General features: G+C 45.9%; 1 protein-coding gene across 1 annotated transcript in view; it reads left to right on the plus strand.

Annotated features, from left to right (window-relative positions):
• The first annotated feature begins 17,561 nt into the window (after positions 1-17,561).
• The window catches only part of Pdlim1 (PDZ and LIM domain 1), a 38,562-nt gene continuing 37,184 nt past the window's right edge, over positions 17,562-18,939 (plus strand). Inside the window, exon 1 of the mRNA XM_048338612.1 lies at positions 17,562-17,780. Coding sequence (XP_048194569.1) covers positions 17,685-17,780 — 96 coding nt within the window. The 5' untranslated portion in view covers positions 17,562-17,684. The remainder of the gene's footprint in view (positions 17,781-18,939) is intronic.

Here is an 18,939-nt window from a genome sequence, read left to right on the forward strand (position 1 = left end):
CCCAGTTACACTTTAACTGGGCTTACAAGTGTTCACCGTCTTGACCACCTGCGAACTCAGATTACACCAATAAAAGAGGAAACATGCTATTTTTATGGCAACAAACATCAGAAATTAATCTCAAATTAACCTGGCTTGTACAGACACAAGAACTGAAAGTTCTTGTCAGTCCATTCCCACAAAGGTCTTTGCTGACTCCCCCATGTGGTCCTCTGAACTGGCCTTTGTGCACATTCTAAACACCCATCTCAAAACAAATTCTCTACATAATCTTAGACACTTTTTTCCTCCACAGAACTTGGAGATTGTTCCAAAAAACCAGTTGCCTATTGGTGAAGGCAACATGTGAGATTATCACCAGCCTCTACAGCAGCAAACAATGTTGCTTTGTGTCAGATTGTTGGCTCCAAAAGCAGGACAAGTGGAGTTGCTTGTTTTAAAGCACCAAAGTATCCTCCCGCCAAATCCACAGAAGTGTTTCCCACCTCTCAATTAAAACAACTCCATTGTCAGCTTCCATGAAATGCTGTTCCTTGGCGTTGGCAAACCCCTTTTCAATCCAGTTTCTCCAACTCTCTCAGCACTTTCTTCTCTCCCAACACGTGTTCCTTCAGGGAGTGGATTCCTCAGGATGTAATTATGGCCCAAAGACTCTCCTTTGAAGGCCCTTGCAATGATTAAGTGGTAGGAACCCAACACTACTAGCACTTGTGAAAACCTACTGAAGGTAGTTAGAAATAGCCTCAGGCAGGAGCAAATACAGAAACTCTGTATTTATCTTATTCTTGGCTCTATTGGCCTTACTTGGTTCCATTTTCACCCACTGAAGGCAGCAGTGGGAAATGGGTCTGCAGTTTCATTTCTAATTCCCTAACTAGATTCTGCAGGCAAAATAGCCTTCCTAAAAAGAATTACTGACCCTGGCAAGTACCACCTGGGTTTTATGACCAAGCACTTTGGTCAAAGGAAGTAGACTGATCAACAGCCTTACCAGAGCCTCTCAGAATGGGGGAGATGAGAGGGGATTACTGCTATACAAAGGTGAGAAGGAAACGAGATAGGAAAGTGGATGGACCCCTAGAGAACTATTGGGGAGAAAAAACTTTGGAAAATGAAAACTAATGTCCAATTTAACTTAAATGTGGCTGAGAGTGCAGGTCACATCTATTTTGACCATATTCAACCTCCTTCATCTTTCCTGAAAGTCTGCTAGCCAAGGTCTTGAGAAGAACAAGTGAAGAATGACATCCATTCAGTGGGTGGGGCCAATATGACCTCAAGGGCACAGCTGTACCCCGTGCTAAAAAGATCTGGTCTCTCTTCTGAAAGGGAACAACAGTGTTTGCTTGAGTTGTATATGGGTATATTGGCCAAGTCTTAGCATGTAGAAATCAAGGCTGGAAGATTTTTAGCCAGTGCATTTCAGGACTAGGGAAAGAAGATATTTGTAATAGCCTCAAAAAAAAACAAAAACAAAAAAACACCTAGGGATAAACATAACCAAGGAAGTGAAAGACGTCTATGATGAAAACCTTAAAAACCTGAAAAGGGAAATTAAAGCAGAAGGAAGTGGGAAAACCTCCCATGCTCCTGGATTGGGAGGATTAACATGGTGAAAATGGCAATACTGCCAAAGGCTATCTACAAATTCAATGCAATGCCCATCAATTTCCCATTCTTTAGTGAAATAGAAGCAGCAATCCAAAAATTCATATGGAACAATAAAAGACCCTGAATAGCAAAAACAATCCTTAGCAGGAAGAACAGTACTGGAGGAATATCAATACCAAACTTCAAAGTCTATTACAAAGTTATAGGAATGAAAATAGCTTGGTACTGGCACAAGAACAGGCCCAAGGACCAATGGAATAGAACTGAAGACCAAGAAATAAACCTGCAGACCTATGGCCACCTGGTCTTTGATAAGGGAGCCAAAAAAAAAAAAAAGGATGGAAGAAAGACAGCCTCTTCAACAAATGGTGCTGGCAAAACTGGTTAAACACCTGTTTAAAAAAAAAAAAGCCAACAACAACAACAAAAACCCAACAACTAAAGCTAGATCCTTATATATCACCCCACACCACCAGAATCTATTCCAAATGGGTCAAAGACTTCAAGGTAAAAGCAAATACCCTGAAAACATTATAGGAAGGAATAAGAGAAACACTAGGGCTCCTTGGCACAGGATGAAACTTCCTTAATAAAGACTCAGAAACACAACAAAGAGAGAAACAAATGGGACTGCACCAAACTACAGAGCTTCTGCACAGCAAAGGACATAGCTTGCAAAACAAATAGAAAGCCCGCAAATTGGGAGAAGATCTTCACTAACCACACAACAGAAAAGGGCTTCGTATCTAAAATATACTTAGAACTCAAAAATTTAAGTTCCCCAAAAACAAATCCTCAAAGACACAACTGCCCCCTCAATAAATTGGCTAAAGACATAATGAGAGACTTTTCTGAAGAAATGAGAATGACCAAGAGGCACAGGAAGAAGTGCTCAAAATCCCTGATCATAAGAGAAACGCAAATCGAAACAACATTGAGATTCCAGCTCATCCCAGTAAGAATGGCCGTTATGAAGAAAACCAATAACAGATGCTGGTAGAGACATGGCCAGAAGGGAACTCTACTACACTGTTGGGAGTGTGAACTTGTTCAACCACTCTGGAAAGCAGTGTGGAGGTTTCTCAAAAGGCTAAACATAGAGCTTCCCTATGACCTATCAATTCCACTTCTGGGCATTTACCCAAAGGATCACAAGGCCACACTAAAGCTACTGGCACAACCATGTTCGTTGCAGCATTATTTACGATAGCTAAAATATGGCACCAACCCATAGATGGTAGATGAATGGATCAAGAAAATGTGATATATATGTATACACACACACACACACACACACACACACACACACACACACAATGGAATCCTATGCTTCTATCAGAAAGAATAACATTGCCCCATTCGTAAAGAAATGGAAATACTTGGAAAAAAATCATACTAAGTGAAGTAACCCAAAGAAACAGACTTTACAGTTTCCCTCATTGGTAATAAGTAGGATAGTCCTAGCAGATGATCACAATAGCTCAGTAACTATATACATATGATCATATACGATGATGTTAAGCAAAATGAGCTCCAAGATATGGAAACAAGTGGTTTTTCATTGTTGTTATTTTTAATATACTAGGTGAAATTTTTTTCTTGAATTTTTCTTCCCTATGGCTTAGCCCCTGTTATCATTCTATTTTATTTTGGCACTCTAGGTATTATGTATACATTTATCTGAATTAGGGAATGGAAGGGAAACATCAAAACAGTGAGACAAAGGATAAAAGGTGAACCAATGTAACAGTAATACTTACAAGACAATATGTTGGAAATTAACTGTTCAATGGGGGGGAGGTTGGGGAGGAGGGAAGGTGGGAGAAAAATGAGGGAGGAGGTAACAAGTTTGACAAGAAATGTACTCACTACCTTACATATGTAACTGTAACCCCTCTGCACATCACCTTGACAATAAAATTAAAATTTAAAAAAAGAAGCCATAAAAAAGAAGGGACTAATTAAACTTCCTAAGTAAGAAAAAAAAAACAAAGGAAAGGATAAATTGCTAGGGTCAAAAAATAAAATAAAAAAGCCATCACTTCAGTCAGGTAATTTGTGAATTGAATTAGGTGAGGAAAGGGTCTGGATTGAAAAGCCAGCAGATTTCCTTTCATCTGTGAGGGACACATGCCAAGATCATCAGCAAACATCCCTGCTTACTGATTGGCTTACTGTCTATACTATATTTTCTTCCTATATATGCATACCTATGATAAATAGCAATTTATAGACAAGACCACTTAGGAGGAGAAGAGGAAGGGGTAGGAGAAAAAGAAATATGGAGGGCAAATAATCTTGTAAGACATTGCCAGTATATATGAAAATGGCACAAAGAACTTCAACAAAAGCTGTTGATCAGTAGGCTTATGGGGACTAGAGGGAAGAGGGTATGCTGCCAAGAAGAATAAAGGAAGTTGAATATGAGTGAAATAGGTTATTTGCAACTGTGAAAATAGAACAATGAAAGTGGTTGTAGTTGTGTTGGGAAGGCAGGAAAGAGAAGAAGGGAGAGTAATAGGAGATGTGAGATTGATTGGAAAACCTCATAAATGTGTGGAAATATAAAAATGAACTCCCTCTCCTGTATAACTTATGTAAAGTAATAATCAAAAAATAGTTTAAAAGTCAGGCATTGAGAAATTCACAACAACTAAGGAAATAGAATCATTGTTATTCCAAGGCATAATTGTACCATCGTATGCTTAGAAAGACTGTTATCGACATGAGATGGGTCCAATATTTTCTATTTGTGGAGAATTCTCTAGTGCATATCCTTTAACAAAGTCTTAGTCTCTTGAATGACTTAGTCTCTTGAATGTCTTGGTTTTTTCTCTCTTTCTTTCTCCCTAGATAATTTCCTAGTAGTGGAACGGTTAAGTCAAAGATATGCTATGGTTGAGCATTTCAACACATCCATACTTATCATCCAACTAGGGACCAGACCTGTCAGTTACTCCTTCCAAATTATGGGGCTGACCTTTCCTGTGTTTAAAAATGTCATCCTCAGGGCTGGTGATATAGCCTAGTGGCAAGAGTGCCTGCCTCGGATACACGAGGCCCTAGGTTCGATTCCCCAGCACCACATATACAGAAAATGGCCAGAAGCGGCGCTGTGGCTCAAGTGGCAGAGTGCTAGCCTTGAGCGGGAAGAAGCCAGGGACAGTGCTCAGGCCCTGAGTCCAAGGCCCAGGACTGGCCAAAAAAAAAAAAAAAAATGTCATCCTCTTACACCTCCTTCAACTGGTAGCATCCCCTGAAATCTTCTATGATAAAATTCTTCCCACCCACAAAATGACAGGCGAGTCAGATATGTTAGTCCAATTGAAGATAAAGGGACTTAAATATTTTTGAAAAGATTTCAAAGAATTAAAGAGAGGCACATGAACACAAAGCCTTGGGAAGCGGGGAGGGAACAGAGTACGGAGGGGTGGGTGCTAGAGAACTCCTGCAGGAAATTATGGGAGAAAAAAGCCAGATGAAGCAAAGGGGAGGATTCTGGGAATATGTTTTTAAAAATACAGCTTTTGTTTGTTTGTTTGTTTGTTTTGGCCAGTCCTGGGGCTTGGACTCAGGGCCTGAGTACCATCCCTGGCTTCTTTTTGCTCACTTGAGCCACAGCGCCACTTCTGGCCATTTTCTACATATGTGGTGCTGGGGAATTGAACCCAGGGCCTCATGTAAACGAGACAAGCACTCTTGCTACTAGGCCATATCCCCAGCCCCAAAAATACAGCTTTTAAGACAAGTGACAGACTGGAAGTTAAGCTTCAGTCCCCACCAAAGGGTCAACCTGGTGCAAGGTCAGGCCAAAGAGAGGAGAAACAAAGGTGCCAAGTTTACCAAAAAAAAAGCAATGAAGTGCCCCTGGATAATCCAGCTAATTTGCCATGACCCTGCAGGAAGGTAGGCCACTTTTCAGTTAAAAAGCTCTTTCATTCCCAATTCCCCCTCAGCTCCTGTCAAGTTCCTCTGGGCCCCTTTACAGCAGGTCTCCCCCAAAGGGCTGCCTGTGCTTGCTTGTGTTGGACGGCTCACCTCTCCGTTCCTCTTGACACCAAGCCAGTCAGGCTGCTTTTCAGGGCTCCAAGTGAATCCTGCAACTGTGTCTCAGTTCTTGACTACTATGACTTTTCCGCAGCATTGAGTACTAAGGAGGATCACTCCTTCCTCCGCACACACTTTCTTTACTCAGCTCCCACCTCCAGGCTCCTCAGTCCCTTAGTGAGTTGCTTCATGTTTTCCAGGCCCAGTCTTTGGTTCTTACTCTCTCTCCACCATGATCCACCCCACCCCCCACCCACTCTCATGTCTTGAAAATCTCCCTTCCGTGCTGATGTCTTGCTAGGCCTTCTCCCCTCTACATGGATTCTCATCTATAACCACTCACTCATTCCACCTCGCCACTGAAAATACTTAACGGGTATCTGAGAGTTAACCATCTTCCTAGAATTCCTCAGCATCCATACTCTCACAAAGCTGCTTCTCCCAACGGCTTCCCCTCGTTTCGGTTAATGGCAATCCCAGCTTGAAGCTGCTTTCTGGGCCAAAGACTCTGAGTCATCCTCTACACGCCTCCTGTGTCTCACCTCCTATCCATCAGCAAATGCTTTAAAATACAGCCAGAATCCAAGCGAGGCTCGGAAGCCTCTGCTCCTGTGCCGGGTGCAAGCCAGTGATCACCTCTCACCTGGATTACTACAGCCCACTTACTGCTCCCCTGCCTGGGTTTCCTAACTCCCCATCCTCCGTTTTTAACACAGCAGTGGGAGTGTTGAAACGTGTCATACTGTGTTAATCCTCTGCATAAAGCCCTGGTGGCTTCCCTCAGTCGCTTGTTCTCAAATGCCTCCTTAGATGCTGCCAGACAGGCTGTCATTTCGCTGACATCATCTCCTGGCTCAGCCCCAACCCACTGCCCTCATTGTGGGGGGAACTTACAGGCCCAGTTTTTTTCCCCATCTTTGAGCTTACTCTTTACCCTGCCTGGAATGCTCTCCCTGCAGATGTCTGCACAGATTGAGCACACCTTGCTTGTGTCTTTACTCAAACCACTCTTCTGCAGAAATCTTCCCTTATCTCTCTGCTCACTTGACATGAATAACTTTGCCCTATTTCCCCCCCATAGAACTTAACACATCTATCATACCACATCATCTTCTTTTTAAAAAGAAAGGTTGGGAAAGAAGGGCTGGGAATATGGCTTAGCAGTAGAGTGCTTGCCTAGCATGCATGAAGCCCTGGGTTTGATTCCTCAGCACCACATAAACAGAAAAAGCCAGAAGTGGCGCTGTGGCTCAAGAGTCTGCAGAGTGCTAGCCTTGAGAAAAAGAAGCCAGGGACAGTGCTCAGGCCCTGAGTCTAAGCCACAGGACTGGGAGGCGGGAAAGGTTGTATTTGTAAATAAATTCAAGATGACAAAAAAGTTACAACCAGAAAGACAATACACCCCATGTATCTTTTGCCCAAAGACACTGTTGTTAATGTTTAATTCCACTTGCTTCATTTGCTCCTTAACTCCAACCCAACCCCAACATATACATAATTTTTGCTTTTATGATAGGGTCTTGTTTCATAGCTCAGGCAGGACTGGAATCAGTCTCCACTTCCTGTTTGCATATATGATCACATCCAGCTACACATAACTTCTCAATCATTTGAGAATAAGTTACATCGATTTTGGCTCTTTATCCCTAAATACTTAAGTGTGTATTTCCTAAGGGTTAGGGTCATTCCCTTATACAATCACAGTCCTGTTATCACACAGATTTATTAGTGATGGGGTACTTTAGTTTCCCATCTGCAAATTTTGTCAGTTGACCCAATAACATCCTTTGTAGCATTTCTCCCTTCTAGCCAGGATTAAAGTTCAGCATCAAATATTGCATATGGGTTATCTGAGTCTTTCCTTTTCTTTACTCTTAAATATTTCCATAGCCTTTGTCTTAGGACATTGCCTTTTTGAAGAATGTTGTCCTCCCTCCCCATTCATTTTTATTTATTTTTAATTTTTAATTATTATTATAAAGGTGATGTTCAGAGGGATTACAGTTATGTAAGTCAGGTAATGAATAAATTTTTGGACAATGTCACCCTTTCCCTTGCTCTCAGTTTCATTTTTATTTAATAGGAGGTTATCTCTTGTTTGTTTGTTTTTCTTTGGCCAGTCCTGGGCCTTGGACTCAGGGCCTGAGCACTGTCCCTGGCTTCTTTTTGCTCAAGGCTAGCACTCTGCCACTTGAGCCACAGCGCCCCTTCTGGCCATTTTCTGTATATGTGGTGCTGGGGAATCGAACCTAGGGCTTCATGTATGGGAGGCAAGCTCTCTTGCCACTAGGCCATATCCCAGCCTCTTGTTTTTTTTTTTATTTTTATGATTGGGTTTTGCATTCTGAAATGCATTCTAAATGCATTCTAAAATGTCTATCTCAGGCACACAAACTCTGTCCCTCACTTATGATGTTAATTTTTACCCGATAAGGTCTTAGCTTTGGTTTGAATGCATCCCATCCAAAATTCAGGTGTGTAAGCATGTCACTGTGATAATGCTAATAAGTAGACCCTTTATGGGCTAAGTAGGTCATAATAGCGGCTCTATTGTAAATAGGATTAAAGTTCTGTGTGTGTGTGTGTGTGTGTGTGTGTGTGTGTGTGTGTGTGTGTGTGTGAGAGAGAGAGAGAGAGAGAGAGAGAGAGAGAGAGAGAGAGAGAGAGAGAGAGAGAGAGATCCTGGGGCTTGAACTCAGAGCCTGGGCACTGTCCCTGAACTTTTCTTTGTTTTGCTCAAGGCTAGTGCTCTACCGCTTGAGCCACAGCTCCACTTCTGGCTTTTTGGTTGGTGGTTAGCTGGAGATAAGTATCTCACCAGCTTTCCTGTCCAGGCTGGCTTGAAACCATGATCCTCAGATCTCAGCCTCCTGAGTAGCTAGGATCAGAGGTGTGAACCACCAGCACCTGGCTCAGGATTAAGGTTCTTTTGAAAAGACTTCAGTTCTCTCACCCTGCTGAGATGTGAAGACTTAGCATTCTTCCTTTCCAGGGAACAGAGTAGTAAGGCACTGTCTAAAAGCAGAAAGCAATCCTCATCAGATATGCATTCTGCTGGCACTTAGATTTTGAACCTCCAAGTGTCCTGTTATTATAGCAGGAACAGACAAGGACAGAAAGAATGTGTACCCCCTAAATTCATATACCGAAGCCTACCCCAAAGTGATGATATTAAAGTGGGCACTTCCTTTGAGAAGTGATTAGATCACAAGGACTCCATGTTACAATGGGATTTAGACCCTTATCCAAGAAGCCCAAGGAAATTTGTGAAGACACAGCATGTGAAGAGACAGCACACAGGTGTCATCTATCACTTCCAGTTCCTGGACTTTACAGCCTCCAGAATATGAGAAATAAATCTATATTAAAAAAAATAAGCTACCTAGCCTTTGGGCTTTTTCTTACAGCAGTCTGAATAGACTAAGACATACCATTATTTTTCCCTTGCATCTAATAAGCAATATGCTGAGACCACACCAACATCTTGTCCTTGGCAAATCACACCCCACATTTTGTACCCAGTGATAATTCTTACCTTGACTCTGAAAGTTGAAAAAATGATCTTTTAGAAGTTTCTGTATTTCTTGTACACTTACCAGTTGGCATTCAAAATTCTACTATAAGCAAGAACTCTCTTCTAACCCATCCATCTGTCCATTCATCCATCCATATTCAATCTACGGACTGGTGGATTTTCCTTTTTCCTAGTGGGTTATAATTTCCATTGAGTTACATTTTAGTGTTCAAGTTATCCTCCAGTTGGCTGTGGGAATGCTTTTAAGCGGACTTTTTTTCTTTGGTTGTGTGTGATCCTATCACTTTTTTGAGCACTGTCTTCATTTGGTAGTTACTCCAGGCTCATCTTGAAGCCTTACTGCCACAGCCCTGCACTTTCTCCAAGGAGTTCTAGTTCCTTATTTAGAAACCTACATCTGGAGAGATTTTTGCTTCTAGGCTTTGGGAAGCAAAACACACACACACACACACACACACACACACACACACCCCTACATAAACACATACACAAAATATACATGTGGATTAATTATTTGGTTGTTTTTCTAATACACTAAAATGTAAACTCCATGAGGAATGACAGTTTTGTTTCCTTTGATGTTGATTTTCTAGTGCACAGGACAGAGCATTGCAAAAGAGAAATGGTCATTAAATAACCATCGATTAATGGACAAGAAAGAAATAGTCCAAACAGGCTGACTTGCAAGAGCTTCACAACTTACCAACGACAGGCTCTCTATGTGCTGTTTTGCAGACCCAATCTGGAGCTAATGTCTGTGTTTTTCCCATTTCAATTTTTCCCCCTGCCCTCTGCTCCTCTCAGACCTTTGTGGCTTGTACCCCGTCTTCCTTCCCCCTGGAGTTCATAACCTCAGGTAGTCAGTGGGTGTGGCTGAAGGCAGAGGTTAGGTAGCTAGGCCTGGGGGTGGGAGAAGAGGACCTCAGGCCCACATGACCTGTGGTGATGGTTGGTCTCTCTCTCCAGCCTGGATGGTCTAGTACTGGAGTCAGCATTGTCACTGCTAGAAGGCCTCTGGCCCTGTTTCCACTGGCATCCATATTGATGCTACCCAAGAGATAACACAGAGAAGCAGAGTTATGGAAGTCATAGGAAGAGAGATGGACAGAAGATGGGGGAGGAGCCCAGCAGAGAGGAAGCCGCCCTCTCAGAACCCTGGCGTCATGAAAACTGGTTCTGCCACTCTATCTATCCTCAAATGCTATAAATAGTCAGCTTCAGTATCAGCTATGGCCAGCACAGGCCAGCAGCACAGGCCAACACTGAGAGGAAATGGATTTGGCCGGGGAGGATGGAGCCACAGAAAGAGCCCGGGTGGGTAGAATGAGATGGGACTAAAGGAAGTCTATGCACACTACGCTTCATGAAAATTTCCAGCTGTGTGTTACCCAGTATGATATTCTACTAGACTGTCTTCCATCCCTTTTACTACTTTGTTCATTTGTTTCTGTTACTCTGAATGGCCTTTTCATACCTTTATTGCCCATACCTTTTTTTTTTTTTTTTGCAGGTCCTGGGATTGGAACTCTGGGCCTAAGTGCTGTCCCTGAGCTCCTTTTGCTCAAGGCTAGTGCTCTACCACTTCAACCACAGCTCCACATCTGGCTTTTTCGGGGATTAATTGGAGATATAGGTCTCACAGACTTTCCTGCCTGGGCTGGCTTTGAACCACAATCCTCACATCTCAGCCTCCAGAGTAGCTAGGATTATAGGTGTGAGCCATCAGTGCCTGCCTCTTGCCCATACTTTTATTTCTTTTTTTTTGGCCAGTCCTGGGGCTTGGACTCAGGGCCTGAGCACTGTCCCTGGCTTCTTTTTGCTCAAGGCTAGCACTCTGCCACTTGAGCCACAGTGCGATTTGTGGCCATTTTCTGTATATGTGGTGCTGGGGAATCGAACCCAGGGCCTCATGTATATGAAGCAGGCACTCTTGCCACTAGGCCATATCCCCAGCCTCTTGCCCACATTTTTAAAGCTTACCTTAAATTCTGCCTCTCCCAACAACAACAGTCCAAAGGGCCCCCAGAGGACCCTGTCTAGCAGTATTCCTGACATTTGGGCTATGGGTGTCCCTGCCAGAGGAGTAGGGAGTTCTGCTCCTTTGGGCCTCTGTAAGTTGTAGGCACCAAAGGTTTTCTGGGATCTAGGATTCTAAATAAGCTTCCTTTCCCTGTCCCCCAGATCTTATAGCTTCTCTCCCTTCCTTTCCATTCGCAGGTTTCTAGCCTCAGGAAATACATTCACCGATGTAAAGTACATAGGCCATACTTGAACTCACAGACACTGATTAATCAATTTCTTCTCTTTTGATAATCAGGAATAATCAAGGAGTATTGCCCAGGCCCTTTTCTGCTTTTGGTTTCTAGCCTCAGGAAATACATTCACCGATGTAAAGTACATAGGCCATACTTGAACTCACAGACACTGATTAATCAATTTCTTCTCTTTTGATAATCAGGAATAATCAAGGAGTATTGCCCAGGCCCTTTTCTGCTTTTGAAAACACTGGCACCACATGTTCAACTTGAATAAAGGGGATCCGAGAGACAGGTGGGCACCATGGGCCTGGAGCTGGCTCCTCAATTCCCCCACTAGGCTCAGAGCTGGCCTCTGACCACACTGTCACCAGCCGGGAGGAGACCACAGCGCTGCGCCTGGCAGGTGCTGTGAAGGCCAGAAGTGCCACTGAGCATGCTCCTTGCAACCGAAATCTGAGAGGCACCCAATCCCAAGAGGCCACTTCAAGATTTCCCCTTGAGAAATCTTGAGAGCAGCGAAAGAGGGGGAAAGAATCTGCAGTGCCAGGGGCACCTCTCCCTTCCCTGTGGGCAAAGGACAAACAGACCTGGAAGCAGGAACCGGAGGGCAAAGACCTGTTGCTTGTTTTGGTGTTGGGGGAGCAGGGTGTCAGAGTTTCTTTTTACGGAGAAAGGGAAAGCAAATCCTTGCCACTTGCTTTGGCCAGGAGCCACGGCAGGTACCTGCATGGATTCTTTGGGGACAAGGGAGGCGCTGGGTGATTCACTTCCATCAGCTTCCAGTAGCCCAGCACAGAGCCTTATTAGGAGGGCTCCTGGTCCCAGGAGGGGGTCACACGCAGCCCCACAGGAGGGCACCAGGTAGCCATCCCAGGAATGGGGCTCTATAGCCAGCCCTGGTGGTTCACAAACGGTGAACTCTTCCCCTAGGTCAAGCCCAAGATCGGTCCTAGGATGTATGAGTTTATCCCAATCTTACACTGTATTGCAGAGATGAGGCCGCTGGGAAACATGGGGAGAAGGATGTAAGGAGTGACACTGATCAAGAAAGCCTTGTACCAAACGGACAGATAGAATGGAAACCCCTTTGCACAACTTAGTGATAATTTAAAAAAAATTAAAAGAGAAAGAAAGAAGTGGGGTTGTCATTTCAGGGAACAGCCTCCACCCAGTGGCTCTGGACCTCCCAGGCCCTGGCACCGTGGGTGTGGGCGTGGCCAGCTCTGCGGGGGGCCACGCAGCTGTTTCTTATCCAGTTAGCCTTGTAAAAGTTGGGGCGGGGGGGGGGGGGGGGGGTGGGTGGTGGAGAATCCACTGACCTTCCTAGCTTCCTGGAACACGGATCCTCTGGCCTTTCCCTGCCCCTTGCTGCTTCCATTTCTTGTGTATCCTGCTTTCTCCCAAGTACCCAGATGGTTGATGAGGATGTGTAGGTCAACAAACTTAAGGGAATGCATTAACAATAACAAGGCAAACAAGTTCTGAGGTTGCTTAAGGCCATTCTACTAGCCCTGGGCAGGAATCAAGGGCCTGAGGGAACTGGAAAGTGTGGCTAAAAGAGAGTGGCTTTTGAGGGAACACTGCTTGTGTTGTAGGGTGAGAGCTGGCAGTCGGTTGGTGTTTTCTGAGCATGTGCTGTGTGCCCAGCTCAGAGTTAGCTGTCTGGGGAGGAAAGGGGTGATGAGATAGGTCAGTCCCCATCCTGACAGAAGACTCACATTCATTCTCCATCTTTAGAAGCGGAGATCATCTGGTGATTTTGATTCTGAAAACTTTCTATTGTCATTAGAGGAAATTGTCTTTAAAAATTTGCCTCAAAACAATCTCCAAATGCAAAGTTAGTTTTTGTACTTCTTCCTATTTTTAAGTCAGTCATTAGATACTTTCATAAAACAAGGCGTACAAGTAATTTTATTCCACCTTTTTCACATATTGTAATCTTTCTTTCCCTCTCTTTCTCCTTCTCCCTCTCCTTCCCTCCCTCCCTCCCTCCCTCTCTTTCTCTCTTGCTAAGGCTCAAACTCAGCATACACTAGACAAATGCTCCACCCTGGTCTTCTTCTTACTTGTTTTGGAAATATTTCCCCCAGTTGCCTCATTGTTTTTGTAGTTTTCATTTTTATTTTCCTGCTGCATACGATTGCTTCATACAGCCATACCATATTTAGCCACTTTTCTGTTGCTGGGTGATTTCAGTATTTTCGTTATGATAAATAATGCAGCTATAAATATCTGTGTACATATAGCTTTTTTTTGTTTTCCTTTTTCTTCTTTTAAATGATGTCCTTGGAATCAGTGCCCGGAGAGGGGTTGTCTGGGTCATAGGGTTTGTTATAGAGAGCCAGACTACATCTGAGAACATTTAACAGGAAAGCAGGGGAAAGACTCAGCCCTGACAGGCACTTTGTGAATGCACTAGTGCCCTGTGTCCATGTAGAACACTGTTCTATGGTGTAGACTACCTTGTCAACACGTATGCCACCTGCTGACCACACCAGCAGGGCTCCTGGCACCACAGAAAGGCGTCCCTGCCTGTGGCCTTTCCTCTCCTACTAGGACACAGAACATTCAAGACAGCTACTATTGTGGGGTCTGGGGGAGGTACCCCAAGTGGAATTCAAACCCACATCCCTACAGAGACAATCACACAAAGACAGTCTCAAGCAAAGATGGATTTATTGGGAAAGTAAAAAGTGAACTGACCGGCCAGGGACACAGTGCAGACTCGGGCACTGACACTGTGATCCCCAACAGTCCTCTAGCCGGGTTTATAAAGGTAAAAGCGTAGCACAGATGTAGGGGGTTGACGTAGGGGTAGAGCAAGCAACAAATGAGTTAAGCAAGCCATTTACAGAAGCAGAATTTTGGGGTCAGGTTGACCTAATATTTAACTTCGTTTTAACAATTGCTACCATGTTTCCCTAATCAAGATGGAGTCAGCTCTACTCCCTACAATACTACATATGTAACAACGGCTGATTCCCTCACATTCTGTGCATGGAAGACACTAATGTATTTTCTTTTTCTTTTTTGTACTTTGGGTTTTGGTGCTGGGATCAAACCTAAGGCTTTCTGGACGCAAAACCCAGAGCCCACTAATTTGCTTTCTAATCAACAAACCTTAAACAGCCTTTATTTTTTATGTCACTAAAACAAGTAGCTTAGCTGCCACTAGTATCAGCTACTCAAAAAGCTTAAGACAGTAAGACTGCTTGAATGTAGAGGTTCCGGCCAGCCTGGGTGACAAAGAAAAAGAAAACAGGCAGGGGAATCAATCCTAAAATGAGCTTAGTCTTATAGAAAAAAATTGGTTTATCTCTTTTGGCTTTGTGTAAATTTTCAATTTTTTTATTTTTTAGGAAAGTATCAAAGGGTCTGTCTTATTCTCTATCATTAATTAGGTATCTTTGAGGATTCTTTTGTTTTGTTTTGTTTTGGCCAGTCCTGGGCCTTGGACTCAGGGCCTGAGCACTGTCCCTGGCTTCTTCCCGCTCAAGGCTAGCACTCTGCCACTTGAGCCACAGCGCTGCTTCTGGCCATTTTCTGTATATGTGGTGCTGGGGAATCGAACCTAGGGCCTCGTGTATCCGAGGCAGGCACTCTTGCCACTAGGCTATATCCCCAGCCCGAGGATTCTTTTGTTTTATTTATTTCTTTAGCCAGTTCTGGGGCTTGGACTCAGGGCCTTTTTGCTCAAGGCTAGCACTCTACCACTTGAGTCATAGTGCCAACTTTCGGCTTTTTCTGTTTATGTGGTGCTGAGGAATCGAATCCAGGGCTTCATGCATGCAAGGCAAGCACTCTACCGCTAAGCCACATTCCCAGCTCTCTCTGAGGATTCTTGTTGGACCCATTTATGAAAACCAACCCAGCCTCACCTATTTTCTCATCTACTGTCTTCTCTATTAAAACTTATAAGTGATTTTGTTAGATAACTAAAAGCAGTATGTTAGGCCAGTGCATCCAACATTACTCTTTCTTGTACTTTTTTTTCACATGGTTTTGCTCATGGTTCTTATATTGTCAAGGAATATAAACTTTCTCAATAACAGCATAGGACAAGTAGTTGAAGATTTCTCAGCAGGAGGGGACCAGAACATAGTGACCTTAAAGTATACTTATCATTGCTCATCTTTAAAGTTTACAGTTGAGTTTTTCTTTATTTCATACTGTTTTTCTTATTGCTTTGCTTCTCCTTCTGCTTCCCTGCTGGTCTTGGGAAGACTGAAGCAATCTGCATTAGTCTTAACGAGCTTGGGTGACTATCATATTTTCTCACTTAAGATTCTCCTACTCTACATGTTGTTCTCAACCTGAAACAGTGTTCCACTGTTTAAAAAAAATCCCTAGTGTTGGCTTCATGCCCATCTTGTAATATTGTTTTTATTTTCTACTCCAGGATCTAAATGTTCTTTTGAAATCATTGCATTGCTAGTGATTTTGGTTGCTAGTTTCTATCACATGTCAAATTAAGATCTACTTGTCTACATAACTGCTCATTCATGGATTTCTACATTAAATGGGTCACGTGACTCTTTCACATTTGTGAAATTACTATGCCCATATATTATTTTGTGTAATAGCATCACTTTTCCCTTATTGCTGAAGATTTCATACTTGCCAAAATGTGACTTACATATCTAAACCAGTTCAGAAAAAAGGTTAATAAAAGAAAAAAAAACAGGTATGGGGTTATCAGGTATAATTCCATCCATTTCCCCCTCAGATTCAAGAAGAACATTAGGATGTATGAGGCTGATTTCCAAGAAGCAAGTAACTATTTCCCAAACATAGGTATGTGTGCTGTGACACAACTGGACAAGTAGGATGATCTTTTCAAGTGTACGTCTGTGCACAGGGCTCCTAAGAAGGCAGGGTAGGGCTTCAGGGAGACAGAGCTATGCATTTAACACAGTCTTTGGGGATGTGCCCAGATGCCAGAATGCATGGGTGCTAGGAAAATTACCAGGCCCGGAGGGGCAAGTGGTCCTGAGGACGGCCAGCGCATTCCATGCATTAAGCACCATGGGCCAGGTGCTATTCTAAGCCCTGGGTAGTGGTGGACAAGACAGATAGACACTTAGGGTTAGGAATGGAACAAATGATTAAGTACAATACATCAAACTGAGTAATTCCAAGAAGAAAAGCCAGAGGAAAGCAACCAGGCATTCTAGAGAGAATGTTTTCAGTGGTCCTCAGCGATGAACTCATTGAGCAGGTGACCTTTGAGCAAAAAGGAAAGGAGTCCTGGGGATTATCTGGAAGAATTTTTCAGTGTGTCAGAAGCGAGGAGCTCAGGGGAGACCAGGAAGATGGGTCCCTCCTGGGGATGGCCCCATAGGACTTGGGTTGTTTTTTCTCTGGGTGACATGGGGGCGCAGTGGACAGAGTACTGTCCAGGTGTGGAAGCTCTTCAGGGGAAGGTGGCAGGGCCTCCTGGAAGGCTGCCCAGTCAATCCCTTCCCAGTCACTTTGCCAGATTTGAAGACGGAAGGCCAGACAACCTACATCAAGTTCAGCTTGGAAGAAAGGTTTCTGGAAATACCAATTATAACCACGAGGGATCGTCTCATTAGCATTAAGAAAAACAGTTCTTGGGTGACCTATCAACCCAGGGAGCCCCGGAAGTGGTCAACTACAACCCAGATCAGCTGGGTAGCCCCAGGCCAGCCTCCTAATCGCCTGCAGACTCCAGTTACTTCATCTGCACAATGGGACTGTGCGCCCTAGCTTCCCCTTAGCTGGGAATGAGCTCATTTGAAAGCCTCTTAAACATCTTAGTGGTTTCCGAAAAGCAAAAGTGAAAATGAAGCTGACCCAGAGCGTTGACTTTGCACAACCGTTTTCAACAATTTGCAGAGACCAGTGCCCCACTCACCGAGCATCGCGGGGCTGGGCGCGGCGGGGGGCGGGGCCGGGGCGGGGCTGCGGGGCGCCCGCGCCCTCGGCGGCGGACCTCATTTGGGCTCTCCGGGCGGCACTCCCTGGCCGGTCGCGGCCCGCGCGCAGGGCGTGGAGCCGCCGCGGGCCCCGCGGAGCTGCTCGGGCGCGGCGACGACGGGGCCTGGGCGGAGCCGCCCCGCCCCTCGCCCTCCTCCGCCCCCCTCTCCCCGGCCCGCCCCAGGCTCCAGCCCCGCGCCGCGCGCTCTTTCTCCGACAGCTGCTCCGCTCGCCCCTCGCCCTCAGCCGCGTCTGGTCCGTCCGTCCCCGTCGCGTCGCGTTCCCTCCACGCCATGACCACCCAGCAGATCGTTCTCCAGGGCCCGGGACCCTGGGGCTTCCGCCTCGTGGGCGGCAAGGACTTCGAGCAGCCCCTCGCCATTTCCCGGGTAAGAGCCGCCTGGGACGCCCGTGGGAGCCGGGCGCTCCCGGCGGGGCGGAGGCGCGGGCCGTTCTGAGGGGAACGAGGGGACGGCCTGGGGGACCAGGCGGGGGAGCGGGTCAGGAGATCTGGCGAGGCGAGGGCCCCGCCGGCGCGGACGGGACGGAGCGGGGGGCGGCGGCGGGGCGCGCCCAGGTGCGCGGTGCGCTCCGCGCCCTCCGCCGCCGGGTCCCTGACGCCGCCGGCCGGCCGTGAAGCGCTCCGGTGCGGGGGGCGGGCGGCGGGCGGCGCAGGTTGTCTCCCTTCGCCCGGGAAGCGCCGCGCCGCAGTGGACGCGCTTTGTCCACCCGCTTGGGAACGAGGGTCTCGGCAGACTCGCGCGCCGGGAGGGCGGCGTCGGCTCCGAGTTCGTCCCGGCCGCTGGGCGGTTGGGGAAAGCAGATGGAAAGAAGCCGGCGAGTCCTGGAAGGGTGCGGGTCGAAACAAGTTTTCCACTGCTTGGATTCGATCGGTGGCCGAGTGTCACCTCTCGCCGAGGCCGGTCCGAGGGGACGCGGCGGCGGGGTGGAAAGAAACAAACCCGAATGAAACCCAGTTAGTTTTGTGTCTCCTCCAGCCGCAGGTGATCATGCCATCAGATTGTGCTCCACTTGACCCGTTCTCCCTCCGGGGATGAGTGGATGGATACTGGGGGAAGGGGGTCCCTGAAAAACTTGGGAGAGGCGCCTCATCTTTGGATGCCCCCCACCCCCTCCCCCGCCGCCGCCCGGTTCTACCGGCCCCATAGCCCTCACACTCAGCGATGGATCGGAAGCCTGGATTTGAGGCTGAACGCAAAGTTGATGTAACTTCAAAAGCTGACTGTAAACGTCTTCTGATTAAGTAAAAAGGGAGCACGGAGAGCACTGCACGGAGAGCACTGCCGCTGGCTCTGCCTCTGCCTCACCCAGAGGGAGCACTTTCCTTCCCTGGGCCCTTCTGGCCTGCTCAAGCTGACCTTAAAACTTATCACCAATCTTTTTTATTTTATTTTTTGTCAGTCCTGGGACTTGGGCTCAGGGCCTGAGCACTGTCCCTGGCCTTCTTTTTGCTCAAGGCTAGCACTCTACCACTTCAGCCACAGCGCCACTTCTGGCCGTTTTCTATATATGTGGTGCTGAGGAATC

This window comes from Perognathus longimembris, chromosome 2 (assembly GCF_023159225.1).
Source record: "Perognathus longimembris pacificus isolate PPM17 chromosome 2, ASM2315922v1, whole genome shotgun sequence".
Lineage (NCBI taxonomy): Eukaryota > Metazoa > Chordata > Mammalia > Rodentia > Heteromyidae > Perognathus > Perognathus longimembris.